This window comes from Hipposideros armiger, unplaced genomic scaffold (genome assembly GCF_001890085.2).
Source record: "Hipposideros armiger isolate ML-2016 unplaced genomic scaffold, ASM189008v1 scaffold_371, whole genome shotgun sequence".
NCBI lineage: Eukaryota > Metazoa > Chordata > Mammalia > Chiroptera > Hipposideridae > Hipposideros > Hipposideros armiger.
In genome coordinates this window covers 659,215-672,834 of record NW_017731721.1, presented here as the reverse complement: position 1 = coordinate 672,834, position 13,620 = coordinate 659,215, and the positions used below count along the sequence as shown (strand labels likewise).

Sequence of the window (13,620 nt, the reverse complement as noted above, 5' to 3'; positions counted from 1 at the left end):
GGTGTCCCAAGCCAGCTCTTAACCAACGCGCCACTCGGCCAGCCCAGATTGTCACTATCTTTCAAAAATTAATGTCTATCCTCTGTAAATGTTTTATGGTTTCTCAACACATTGTCTCATTTGATTGTTTCAACATCCCTGTGATGCAGGCATCATTATCCTCATGTGACAAATGAGAAAACTGAAGCTCTAAATTATTAAATAAGTTACCACATTTAGTAAACGTCCTATTGGTTGCATTGGGAGAAGACAGTCCCTGCATACAAGAGCCTTTGACATAGTTAAGGAGACAAGACTTACAAACATGAGACAGAATGATTATATGGCAACATGTAAGAAAATGCTAGATAGAATGATACAGACTAGACAGAATGCTGAAGGAATTCAAGGGGAAAGATGCCTGGATATGGAATTAATCAGTGAAGGCATCATTTAGGGATAAGCCTTAAGCTGGATCATAAAAGAAGTATAAAGATTTCGATTAGCAGAAAGGAAAAAGAATTATAGGAAAGAAGAATGACATCAGCAAAGGCATTAACATGAGAACAAGAAACACACTGATTGAAAAGAATTAGAGTTTGAAGGGAGATAGATCTGAAAGGATCAGTCTCTTAGCTATGCAAAAAAAGTCAACTTGCCATTAGGCAATGAGTTTCCGGTCGAGGAATATAAAAATATGGCACCACTTGCCTGGACTGAGCAGTTAATTGCTTTCCAATCCAAATTATATACAAAAGCAGTACACGTACACTCTGCTGTGGATCCCAGGAGTGAAAAGGAGAAAGAAGCAAGAGAAGCCAAGTCCAAACTGGTGGTTATGGATGAGGAAGAAGAGGTGGGGGAGTAACACGAGGCTCACTGGCAGTCAGACCTGTGAATGGGAAACATATGAGTAGAAGATATTTATATTCCCCCAAGACTCCTCCCATTCTTTTCTTGATTCTAATTCATCTGAAATGTGCCTGACCTATTGATGCTATGAAGAAAATGCCCTTTAGGTGGTGCTTGCAAAGCCAGGTTCACATGCTAACTCAGTCACTGCCCAGCAGAGGATGTGCCCTGCAACCTTTGTCAGCCCCAAAATGGGACTCAAGTCTAACAGAGAATGAGTTAAAATGAGTCCCTTCTAATTTTCCCACACAAGGTACTACTTTGTTCTGTTAAAACTTGTCAGAGTGGTTTAAATTCAGAACATTCAAGGTCTTTCTTAAAGTTATCATTTGCAAATAAGCAGATGGACTATGGAAAGGGTGGATGAGAGGTGGGGATAAAGAAGAGAACTGGGAGGGAAAGGAAAAGGAAAATTAAAAGGGCAACAAACTATTGAAACCTCATTTAGCTAGAACGCTACATAAATGTTCTGCTTTTGTTGTTCAACACCCACCTTAGCAAAACAAACAAAACGAGCTAGTTGAACAAGTTTCAATTCCTTTCAGTGACTAAGAGAAAGAGATGGCAAGGAACATAAAGAGAATTAAAAAACCAGCTTCTCAGGGTATGAACTTCAAAAGCCAAAGCAGTGGCCTGAAGTGTGTGTTCAAGCAAAACTCTAACATGAAATACACTGCCCCAGAATCCCCTAGGAGATGAAATGACAACTAGAAAACATGCTTCAGTTGGAGCTTGCCCTGAATAACACACAAATTCAACTTCACAGTTGCTGTCTCCTTCCCCACAAAAGGGAAGGACTGAACTGCAGTAATGAACCTGCTATGGAGGTGCCTCTACCTAAAAAATAAAAAAAATAAAAAAAATTTGTTTATCTTTGTGACAGCCTTAAGGCGCCATCTGCAGGTCCTAGCTAAGACTGCAATAAACCCATTCCTCCTGCTAGCTTGTTAGGGCCACCCACGGTTAAAGAAAAAAGAAAACAAAGAAATATTTAAATTCAAGTCAGGGAGTCCTCAAAAGCCACTGGGTCACAGAGTAAATGCAAACATAGCTTTAAGACACAGTGCCTAGGAAAAGATCTAAGGGCCTTATTGGCTATAAGCTCAGTGAGCAACCAAAAAAAAGCTAATAAATTCTTAGGCTGCTTGATTTAAAGGATGATATACTGTCCAGACCTTGAGAACTTAATAACCCACAGTACCCTGTTCTGTCTGAACACATCTGAGAATTGCATTTAGTTCTGGGCACCACAATTTAAGAGCAATATTGACAAGAGCCATAAAAATGTTCATACCTTTTGACCCAGTAATCCCGCCCATGGGAATTTATTCTGAAATAATTCAAGAGAATAGAAGAATTAGAAGCATGAAGATATCGATGCAGCATTCTTTATAACAACAAAAATATATACTAATACCCTAAATGTCCCCCAAACAAGGGAATATTATACAGCATTAAAATATAATAATGTTATTTCAAAAAAAATGTGATAATGCATACTACGACATGGATGAATCTTGAAAACAAATGAAAGAAGCCATACACAAAAGGAGGCATTGTATGATTCCATTTATATAAAATGTCTAGGATAGGCAAATATATAGAGAGAAAGTAAATTAGTAGTTGTCAGGTGCTGGAAGAAGGAGAGAATGGAGAGTGATTGTTAACGGATGTGGAGTTTCTTTTTGGGGTGGTAAAAATATTCTAGAATTAGATAGTATTGGTGTTTGCACAAACTTATGAATATACTAAAGACCACTACATTGTATACTTTAAAATGGTGAAATTTATGGCATGGAATTACATCTCAATAAAATACATGTATGTGAAGACTTCATAATAATACATACGTAAATGCTCATGACTCCGTGAAGGGTAAAAAACAGTATAAATTATATCCCTGATATGATCCAGTCATGCAAAATTAATTATGTAGATTTACAGATGAGGACTAGAAGAGAACATAAATAAATGAAAGCACTTTGATTAATGGTTAATTTTTCTATAGGGAGAATAGTAGCCATTATATTGTTCTTCAAGCAATTAAATATTTTCTTTTCTTCCCAGGACAGTGTCCACAAGAGTGTAGACAAAAGATGATAAACCAAACCATTTAACACAAGCCTGCGCTGAAAAGAACCCAGAATCCAATGTTGAAAACAATCTTAAAGGTCATCTGAGTCCAACTTCCTCACACTACAAGAAAAAAACTGAGGCCCAAAGTGGTGAAGTGGCTCATCCAAAGTCAGCTGACTTATCATGCAAGAGGCGGAAGTAGAACCCCATCTCTTCACTTCTCCATCCATGCTTTTTCTACCAGGCTATAGCACTTCCTTAAATAAGGGGATGTTTAAAAAAAGGGAAGAGACTTACTGGGATATGAGATGAAGGGTGGGTTCCCATCAAGAGATGGTCTTTTGCTAATTTTTGTTCTTTGTAGCAAAGGATTGCAAATCTAGAAAGAAATTACAAGGAAGCTAATTTTGGTTCAATAAAAGAATGTCTTAACAATTAAGAATATCCAGGGCCGGCTGAGTGGCTCAGTTGGTTAAGAGCTCTCTCAAAGGTTTGAGCTCTGAGCAACAGTGGTTCGAATCCGGCCTGAGCTGAGCTGCCGCTGAGCTGCCAACAGGTGGCAGGATGGCTCAGCTAAAAAAAAAAAAAAAAAGAATATCCAAAAAGTGGGATAGGGAATTTCCTATTCAAGCAAAAGCCAAAATGGTCACCTCTGAAGCAAGCTATTCTCAAGATTCTGCACTAGATAGGTATTCAGTTCCCTTCCAACTCTTTTAAAGGGTCTATAAATTTATTTGTGACAGTGGGAGAATACAAAGTCATTGGATTTCATTAAATCAACTCAGGTAGAAAATAAGGAAGACCCCTTACTTGCTAATGTCTTAGTTGTTTTTTTTAATTGTTATTACTTTAGTGAATTTTTGCCTTCAGCTGATTTTCATTATGTTAGATCCTTTGGGAAGCACATACCCAGAAAAATCTCTCAGTGATTAAGTCCCAGGGTTGGCAGCAATTAGAATTCCCTTTCAGAAGTTCTAAATTCATATGATTTTGTGCCATTTCTTTCTTTAAAAAAAAGGGGGGGGGGCGTTTGAAACAATGTGGATGGGACCTTGAGAGCATTATGCTAAGTGAAATAAGTCAGATAGAGAAATACGAATACCATATGATCTCTCTTACTTGTACATGTGGAATCTAAAAACAAAAATAAAAAATAAGCTCATAGATACAGAGAACAGATTGGTGGTTGCCAGAGACAGGGGATGGAAAGCATGGGCAAAATAGGTGAAGGTGGTCAAAGATGCAAACTTCCAGTTATAAAATAAAAATCATGGGGATGTAATGTACAGCATGACGACTATAATAATACTGCATTGTATATTTGAAAGTTGCTAAGAGGGTAAATCTTAAAAGTTCTCATCACAAGAAAAAAAATTTTGTAACTGAATATGGTGATGGATGTTACCTAAACTGATAATTTCACAATATACAAGGTCTGACAATTACATTCATGAACTTGCCACTGTGTTCTTACATTGGTGCCACTGTACCAACAGCTCGGTAAGGTTTCATAACCTTGGTATATCAGTGTCTCACGGCTGTGTTCATATCAACAAGTGGCGTTCATTATTGTTGCGTGTTTTTGTGTGCCATCATGAGAATGTCTATTAGAGCAACAAATAAACATTCAATTTCTTGTTAAACTTGGCAAGAGTGTAAGTGAAATCAGGAACATGTTAGTCCAAGTTTATGGGGGAAATTCCATGAAGAAAACGGCAGTGTACAAATAAATGTTTTTCTGAGGGGAGAGAACATGTCACTGATGAAGAGAGGTCAGGGCGGCCAGTAACGAATAGAACTGATTAAAATATTGCAAAAATTCGTCAAATTGTGCGTCAAAATCATCAGCTGACAGTGAGAAGCATAGCAGACCTAGTAAACATCAACAGAGAAGAAACAGTTAAGACAATCTTAACTGAAAATCTTGGCATGGGACAGCCGAGTGGCGTGTTGATTAAGAGTTGGCTTGGGATGGCAGCTCTGAGCAGCAGAGCCCTGGTTCAGATCCTACAAGAGAGCCAGTGATGCTGCATCCTCTACAGCTAAAGATGGTGAACAACAGCTCGACCTTGATCTGTGCTGCCATGAGTCACCAGCAATGACATAGACTGCAGTGGGGCTGGCCAGCAGCTGGCGTGCACTTTTGTGAGCTGCCATTAGCCACCATGAGCGGCCATCCAGTGGCCAGCGAGCAACTGCCTCACCCAGGAAGAGCGCAATGATAATATCAACATGGGCCAGTGAAGCGACGTCCTCCACAACTAGACTGAAGAACAAAAGGACAGCAACTTGTCTGTTCCCCTTCCCCAATTCCCCAATGCTGTTCCCCTCCCACAATTCCCCAATAAAATCTTTAAAAAAAGCAAAAAGAAAATCTTGGCATGAGAAAGGTGTGTGCAATAATGGTCCCAAAGGAGTTCACTGGTGAACAAAAGCAAAGAAGAGTCGAAGTTTGCCAAGACCTTTTGGAGAGGCAAGATGATGTTTTGGGCTGTGTTATCACTGTTTTTTGTTTTGTTTTGTTTTTTAAAGATTTTATTGGGGAATTGGGAGAGGGGAACAGTGTTGGGGAATTGGGAAAAGGGACCAGCCAAGTTGTTCTTCAGTCTTCGTTGTGGAGGACACCAGTCGCCATCTGGCTGCCCATCAGCAGCTCATGCCTCTAAGCTCAAGGTGCTGTGTTCAGTCTTAGTTGTGGGTGGGCGTAGCCACCATCCCATGGAGTCGAACCAGCAGCCTTGTTGTTAAGAGTGCACACTCTATCCACTGAGCCATACAGGCGGCAGCTCAGCTCAAGGTGCTGAATTCAGTCTTAGTTGCAGGTGGGCGTAGCCCACCATCGAACAGGCAATCTTGTTGTTACACCAGCTAAGCCATCCTGCCAACTGGCAGCTCAGCAACAGCTCAGTTCAGGCGCAGCGTCACTGGCCCATGTGGAAATCGAACCAGTGGCCCTGTTGCTCAGCGCTTGCTCTCTTAACTCTTAACCAACTGAGCCACTTGGCCGGCCCCTGTGTTATCACTGTTGATGAAACATGGGTGTACCAATATGACCCTGAAACAAAGCATCAAAGTGCACAATGGAAGTCAGCCAATTCTCCACAACCAAAAAAGTTCCACCAGTCCAAATCAAGAGTCAAAATGATGTTGCTAACTTTTTCTTGGTTTCAGAGGGATTATTCATTATGAATTTGTACCAACTGGACAAACAGTTAATGAAGTTTACTATTTGGAAGAGCTGAAAATGCTGTGTGAAAAAGTTAGACAACCTGAACTTTTCACCAATTCATGGCTCTTGCATCACAACAATGCACCAGCTCACATGGCACTGTCTGTGAGGGAGTTTTTAGCCAGTAAACAAATAACTATATTGGAACACCCTCCCTACACACCTAATCTGGCTCCCAATGACTACTTTCTTTACCTGAAGATAAAGGAAATATTGAAAGGAAGACATTTTGATGACAATCAGGACACCAAGGGTAATACAATGACAGCTCTGATGGCCATTCCGGAAAAAGAGTTCCAAAATTGCTTTGAAGGGTGAACTAGGCGCTGGCATCAGGGCATAGCTTCACAAAGGGAGTACTTCGAAGGTGACTATAGTGATATTCAGCCATGAGGTATGTAGCACTTTTTCTAGAATGAGTTAGTGAACTTAACTGTCAGACCTCATATACAAATATCAAATCATCATGTTGTACACTTGAAACTAATATAATGTTGTATGATAATTATATTTAATTTTTTTAAATGGCAATAGAAATAAAATGTCATGGCTGCTAGCACAAATTTATGTCATAATAGTCAGAATTTAAGCCCAGTTTAGCCACTTAAAAGTCATTGGGTAAATCACTTAATCTTCCTATGAGTGTCTATTAATCTATATAGTGGAAATAATAACCTCTGAGGAGTTGATGGAATCAGTTGATTGGCATCAATCACCATATGTATTGTGCTTAAAAAGTTGCCTAGAATCTAGAAATAGTTCAATCAAAGGTTATTGTTATCCTTACCAAAAAAAAAGTCTGGGCCAGGACAAGAAGGAAGATGAAATCTAAACATGGTTCAATCAGTCTTTCCTAGTAAGAGGTGATAAACATTCTTCAACCTCTTTCTCACTTTTCACTAGTGCCCCAGCTCCTACCCACAAAACTCTCTCCTGTGGAAAACTTAATACCAATCCACACTAAAGTGACCAATGGGGGTAAGCGTTGGGCAGCAGACCACCCATACTGTGTAGCACTTCATAAAATATAAATACCTCTGTTTTTCTGCATAGAAAGACTGAGACTCCAGATGTCAGGGAACAGACTCCCTAATTGAAATGAATCTGCCAAAGGATGACAAGACTTGTGCAAGGAGAATCTGCAGGTTTAAAGGGCCATCTTACAAGCAGTTCTTAATCTCCTTCCCATAAAATTCATCTTACCCTCGGCGTTGTCTCCTTCTGAGGACTTCTGCCATCACAACTGGCTCAGACAAGCTCTGCCCCATTTAAAAACTATAGCCCAAGAAGGCCAAACCCAAACTACTTCCCTGGTTCCCCATAAACAGCTAAGAAAGGCTGGAATTTTTCTCAGTTATAAAACAAGAGAGGGCCAGCCAAGTGGCTCGTTGGTTAAGAGCTCGCTCAAGAGTGTGAACTGTGAACAACAGGGTCGCCGGTTCGATTCCTGGCCCAAGCTGAGCTGCCACTGAGCTGCCAACATGTGGCAGAATGGCTCAGCTGAAAAAATAAATAAATAAATAAAACAAGAGAGAGTCTAGAGAAGTGTGAGGAGGGAGAGGGACCACTTGAAACCCTACCACCACAACACAACCCAGCATTCTTTTTTACTTCTTTCTAATGGTTATGTGTAAGCATTCATACAGTGATTTACTGGAAACCAAAGGAAATTTTTTTTTAAATACAAAATACACTCAGAAAATTCAGCCTTCCAGGTAGAACCTTCATTCTATACCAGTTAACTCACTAGACACTCAAGTCCTGTCTCCTTACATAGGCTGAAAAGGGGAAAGGGAGTTATTAGTTATATTTGCTCACTCAACATACACTATCTTTTTTACCACAGCAACACTTTAAAAGTACATATTATGGGCCGGCTGAGTGGCGCGTTGGTTAAGAGTTGGCTTGGGACGCCAGCTCTGAGCAGCAGGGCCCCGGTTCGGATCCTACAAGAGGGCCAGTGACACTGCGCCCTCTACAGCTAAGATGGTGAACAACAGCTCGACCTGGAGCTGGGTTGCCATGAGTCACCAACGATGGCATAGGCTGCCGTGGGGCTGGCCTGCAGCTGGTATGCACTTTTGTGAGCTGCCATGAGTCGCTGTCCAATGGCTGACAAGCGACTGCCTCACCCAGAAAGAGCACAATGATATCAACATGGACCAGTGAAGCGACGTCCTCCACAACTAGACTGAAGAACAAAAGGACAGCAACTTGTCTGTTCCCCTTCCCCGATTCCCCAACACTGTTCCCCTCCACCAACTCCCCAACAAAATCTTTAAAAAATAATAATAAAGTACATATAATTATCTCAATTTTAGAGGAAACTAAGGGTAAATAAACCCACGATCACATAGCTAGAAAATCATGGAACCAGATTCAAATCCTAATCCTAATCCTTCTGACTCTAAAACCCATGCTCAATCAAAAGACAAGTAATAGACTAGGGGAAATATCTACAATGCATAAGACAAAGGGTTAAGGTTTCTAACAAGTAAAGATACCAACAAAATAGATTTCATGAAGACAAATAGGAACACAATTTTAAAAAAAACCAGGCAGATGATAAGCTCAGGCAATTCATTGAAGAGGAAATACAAGTTCCCAATAAACATTTGAAAAAATGCTGAACTTCCCTAAGTGTCAGGGAAACAGCAAATTAAAGTAAGCAGATAATATTGCTCACCCATCAATTTGGCAAAAATGTAAGTGATAACAGTCCATGTCAGTCACAATAAAAAGGCCATTTTTTTACTCTGTTGGGGGAAGTGTAAATGGTTACAATCTTTTCCAGAAGTAACCAAATACAATATCAATCAAAATTTTAAATAGATATTATTTGACCCTACATTAGCACTTATTGGAATTTGGCCTCAAAAAAAACAAAAAGCATGAGTACACATATTTAAGGATATCTATTATAGCCTTGTTCATGTTGGAAAAATAGAAACTGCTCATCAACAGTTCCCATTTGAACACTGAACGAGATGGACTTTGATATCTGTGTGCCTGTGTGTTATTATCCCCCACCAGATTGTAAGCTCCCGGGGAGCAAGGTGTTGTAGCTCAGAATTAGATCCCAAGTTTTGAGAAGATCTAAAAAGTCAGTCGGTCCAACCACCCATGTAAAGTTTGAGGGCTCTCTTCCAAGCAGAAGAGTCTGTGATGGTGGACTGCCCCCTATCCCACAGCTGCTTGTTCCTTCCTGGGAAAAGTGTAGCTCCTAGAAATTCTCCTATAAGTGAAATTTAAATATTTTTCTGAAATGTTGAAATTTAACACCAGTCTCACCTCTCAGTAATCCACAGAATAGATCAAATCCCTCTTGTCACAGGACAGCTTGTGAAATATTAGCACTTTCATATTTTTCCTTCAATTTCCCAACCCAGTATATTGCACATTTAAAAAAAAAAAAAAGTTAGGGCCACTCGAGTGGCTCAGTTAGTTAAGAGTTGGCTTAAGAGCATGAGCTCTGAGCAACAGGGCCGCTGGTTTGATTCCCACATGAGCCAGTGATGCTGCGCCTGAGCTGAGCTGTCACTGAGCTGCTAACAGGTGGCAGAATAGCTCAGCTGGTGTAACAACAAGATTGCCTGTTCAATGGTGGGTTATGCCCACCCTCAACTACGACTGAACTCGGCACCTTGAGCTGAGCTGCCACCTAGATGGCTCAGTGGATAAAGCATGCGCTCTTAACAACAAGGCTGCTGGTTCGACTCCCACATGGGATGGTGGCTACGCGCACCCACAACTAAGATTGAACACAGCACCTTGAGCTTAGAGGCCATGAGCTGCCAATGGGAAGCCAAATAGCGACTGGTGCCCTCCACAACGAAGATTGAAGAACAACTTGGCTGGTCCCTTTCCCCAATTCCCCAATACTGTTCCCCTCCCCCAATTCCCCAATAAAAAATCTTTTTAAATAACCTTCCTCCCTCACTCATCAATGTACTAGGGGTGGGATAAAGTGGTATATTCTCTAAAAGATATTTTATTGGTTTTATAATATGTCTTTCATTTCACTATATGGTTTCAAGAAAAAACAGTCAGGAATACAACAGCCAAGAACTCCGAAATTCAATACATAAATACATTCTTCCATCACAATAGCTTTCTCACACCTTTAAGGTATTTCTTCTCCACTACAAGCCTACAGTTTCTTTAATGCTGTTGGGTGCCTTGCATGGGCAAAGCTGTGCTGGGACAAGCCACCCAGCTCTAACGGGAAGAGTCCATCCTTAAAGGGAAGTTTATCCCCACCTCCAGGATCCCCTGGGCTTCCGGGGCTGACTCAGGACTTCATATGCAGCCTGGATCTCCATGAAGTGCCTCTGAGCCTCCTCTGTCTGGTGCCGGTTATGGTCAGGGTGCCAGATTTTCACTAGCTCCCGGTATCTCTGATGTATTTCTTCATTTGTTGCCCCCTCTACGAGACCCAAAACCTTAGAGAAACAGAAGCCGACAAATTAGAATTCCATAAATTGTCAGGGCACCTGGGCCTGTCCCTGCTCCCTTGCTAAGTCAGGCTGTGATATCTCTGGGGCTGGCTTCTACTTGCCAGTGGGAAAGGTCCAGAACCTCAGATTAGAATTCCAGCTGATTGAAACATGAACAAGCTCTGGATCTTATGGCAAGAACCAGGATTTGCCTTTAAGCACAGCTGTCCATTTTCTAACCTGGAACTTTACATCCCTGACAAGATCTCCTCCTTACAAGAGAAATAAGCACGTATGTCCACCAAAGACATGAACATTCTTATGTTCATAGCAGCTTTATTCAGAATAGTCCCAGACTGGAAATAAACCAAATGTTCATTAACATAGAGTGGATAAATAAATTCTGGTATAGTCATACAATGGGATACCATACAATAATGAAAACAAACAATTTATAATTGTATGCAACAGTATGAATAAATCTCACAGATATAATGTTAAATAAAAGAAAGACACAGAAGAATACATACTAAATTATTCCATTTATATGAAATTCAAGAACGGACAAAACTAATCTCTGGTAACAAAATAGAGGTTACTTCGGCAGAAAGGAGTATAGATTGGGGAAGGGGGCACAAGGGAACCTTTTTAGGGATGAAAATATTCCATATCTTGATCTCAGTGGTGATTACATAGGTATATACATAAAATTAGTATACTTTATATATGTTATACCTCAAAAAAAAGCATATAAAAATATACATATTTTTTCCCATTCATTATTAGGGCCTCTGCACCTTCACCCATTGCACAGAGAAACCCAGAGAAGCCAGGACACCCTACTGGGGCCTGGCCCAGCAGACATGAAAACAGTACTTCCACATTAGGGACATCAACTCCAATAAGGCTTAGCCTAACTCCCAAGCCATCGCAGACAGGAATGAGAGGGAATAAAACCTTACCTGGAAAGCCAGCTGATGCTTCTCATCCTGAAAACTGCGAACAAACTCATAGAGCTTCTCCCACTCCTGGAAGTAGTTGCTGCTGAAGCCAGGATCCCCCACGAGCAGGCTCCAGACTCGGTAAGGCAGGAGGAGAACAGATTCCATGAGGCGGCCAAGGAGGGGGAAGAAGCTGAACCAACTCAAGAAGGAACCAAGGGTCTCTGCCACATAGCTGATGGTGGCAGCTGTGTTGCAGAGGGCACTGTATGCTAGCGGGCCGGTGAAAGCAAGGTAAGCTAAGCCCAGGCGGTAGAGCCGCACACTGAGCGTCTCTGACCCAGCTGAAGCTTTGTAGCGGCGATGCTTCTGGGCTGTGATGCTGGCTGCCAGGCTGATGGGCAGGATGGCGATGGGGCGGCCATAGAAGATAGGGGAAGTAAGAAATGCCGCCACAAGAGTGTTCTTAAAGTCTGACGTCTGGTTGCCAACAGCAGCCACCAGCAAGACCCCTAAGCCAACTGCCAGTGGGAGGCCCACAATATAGAAGCTGGTCATGAAGGAAAGGCTAATTAGAGCCACAAGGCCAAAATAGATGCCCACTATCATCTGGGCAGCAAAGCGAATGAGACTCAGAGGGGGTGTCCCTCCTCCTGACCTCTGCCTCTGCCCCTGGGCTCTGTTGGCCTGAGCTACAAAGCTTGGTAGCTTCCAAAACTCCCAGAGCCAACCCAGGCCACCACCCCCAAGGGTAAGCATCCAGAGCAGTGCGTGACTATCCCGTCCAAGGTACAGGTGGTGGAGCCCAGCAGGGCCCCCTACAGCCCAGAGGGCATAGGTCACCAGGAGCCCCTTGGCCATCCTTTAGGGAAGGGGTCTCAGAACAAGTCCAGTGGCACCTGACATTGCTCATAATGCAGAATTCTGGGGTCCACTGTGAGAATCATGGCCATCGTGGCCCCAGAGTTATCCTTAAACCCTAAGAGATGGAAAAAAGCAGCTGTAAGACTATATCCAGGTCCCAACACAGTAACCATTTCAATAATAGAGTCCAGATCTTCCTGAGCGTTCCTGAAATGCTGGCTCTCCCATACCTTTTGGTCTAGCACCTCATGTCTGTTTTTACAACCACAGTGACTCCAAATTTAGGGGAGAAGAATATTTTAAATGCTTTCAGCTGAATAACTGAGAACTCAGCACCCAGACAAAAAAAAAGCAGAAGCTTAAATTTTAGACGTCCCCTCAGACCACTGACCCCAGGAATGACTCATGGGGGAGTAGAGTAAATTGGATGCCTTTCTAAAGTTCCTACACATTTTGAAAGCCCCTGCCCAGCACCTCCACCCCAAACTAAACTCCAACTATGAATGCCCTCAGACATTTGGCCAAGGTTTTAGCCCCTCTCCAGCCTTCCCAGCTTTCTAGGCCATGAAATCTTCCCACAAGTCAAACTTGAAAGAGGTCCTGAATTCTCCCCCACTTAAACAGCTCCAGAAAACTACATTTTGACCTAGACTTTAGCATCCCACAATTCAACCACCTCCTGCCAGGGCAGACTTGGAAAGTCTCCCTCCCCAAAGCAGCCAGATAAATGCCCAAAGTATCAAACCAGATGCCAAAGTGTGCCTGCTAGTCTCTCCCCTCTACTTAGAATGGGCTTCATGACCACCCGCTAGTCCCAGCCAGTACCTGCTAGTCCCAAGGTGAGCGGCCGTACCTGGGAACCCTGGCTCCCAGGCCGTCAGACCAGTCATTTCCTTGGACCCTTGAGTCAAAATGGCCCTTTTCACTCCGCTCCCACTTCCATCCAAATGGACTTTGTCTTTCTGTGTTTACAGTGTCACGGAAGTCGGGTAGTTGGGCTAAGCCCCTCCCCAAGGCCCTTCCCAGCCTCCTCAGGATTACCTTTCAGCCTCAGGCCCTTCTCACCCGCCCTCTGGAGTAAATTCAGTTTAAGGTTTTCTGGGCGTATCCAGCCTCCCGGCGCAAGACGCCACTCCATGCCAAGGGAGCCTGAACCGCGGTATCGTGACCGCCAGGTGGCGCT

General features: G+C 42.4%; 1 protein-coding gene and 1 long non-coding RNA gene across 4 annotated transcripts; both read right to left on the bottom strand.

Annotated features, from left to right (window-relative positions):
* LOC109393203 (uncharacterized) lies at positions 1-3,479 on the bottom strand. The gene is made up of 3 exons (XR_002126207.1): positions 2,742-3,479; positions 2,186-2,221; positions 1-871 (listed from the first exon to the last, which is right to left on the bottom strand). It is a non-coding gene; the product is annotated as an uncharacterized LOC109393203 (long non-coding RNA).
* Positions 3,480-10,256: 6,777 nt separating this feature from the next.
* Positions 10,257-13,620, bottom strand: DNAJC22 (DnaJ heat shock protein family (Hsp40) member C22). Of its 3 annotated transcripts, none has more exons than XM_019662207.1 (3): positions 13,479-13,620; positions 11,595-12,552; positions 10,257-10,638 (listed from the first exon to the last, which is right to left on the bottom strand). In XM_019662207.1, exons 2-3 carry the CDS (start codon positions 12,432-12,434, stop codon positions 10,447-10,449), a joined length of 1,032 nt encoding a protein of 343 aa, XP_019517752.1. In that variant the 5' UTR covers positions 12,435-12,552; positions 13,479-13,620; the 3' UTR covers positions 10,257-10,446. The 3 variants fall into 3 exon arrangements, with proteins under 3 accessions (XP_019517752.1, XP_019517750.1, XP_019517751.1); XM_019662205.1 differs by lacking the exon at positions 13,479-13,620 and adding an exon at positions 13,263-13,455; XM_019662206.1 differs by lacking the exon at positions 13,479-13,620 and adding an exon at positions 13,291-13,455.

Coding starts and splice junctions, on each gene's coding strand:
- DNAJC22 (XM_019662207.1), bottom strand. CDS start 12,434: ATGGCCAAGGGGCTCCTGGTGACCTATGCCCTCTGGGCTGTAGGGGGC. Junction 10,639..11,594: donor AGCATCAGCTGGCTTTCCAG/GTAAGGTTTTAT, acceptor TGTTTCTCTAAG/GTTTTGGGTCTCGTAGAGGG.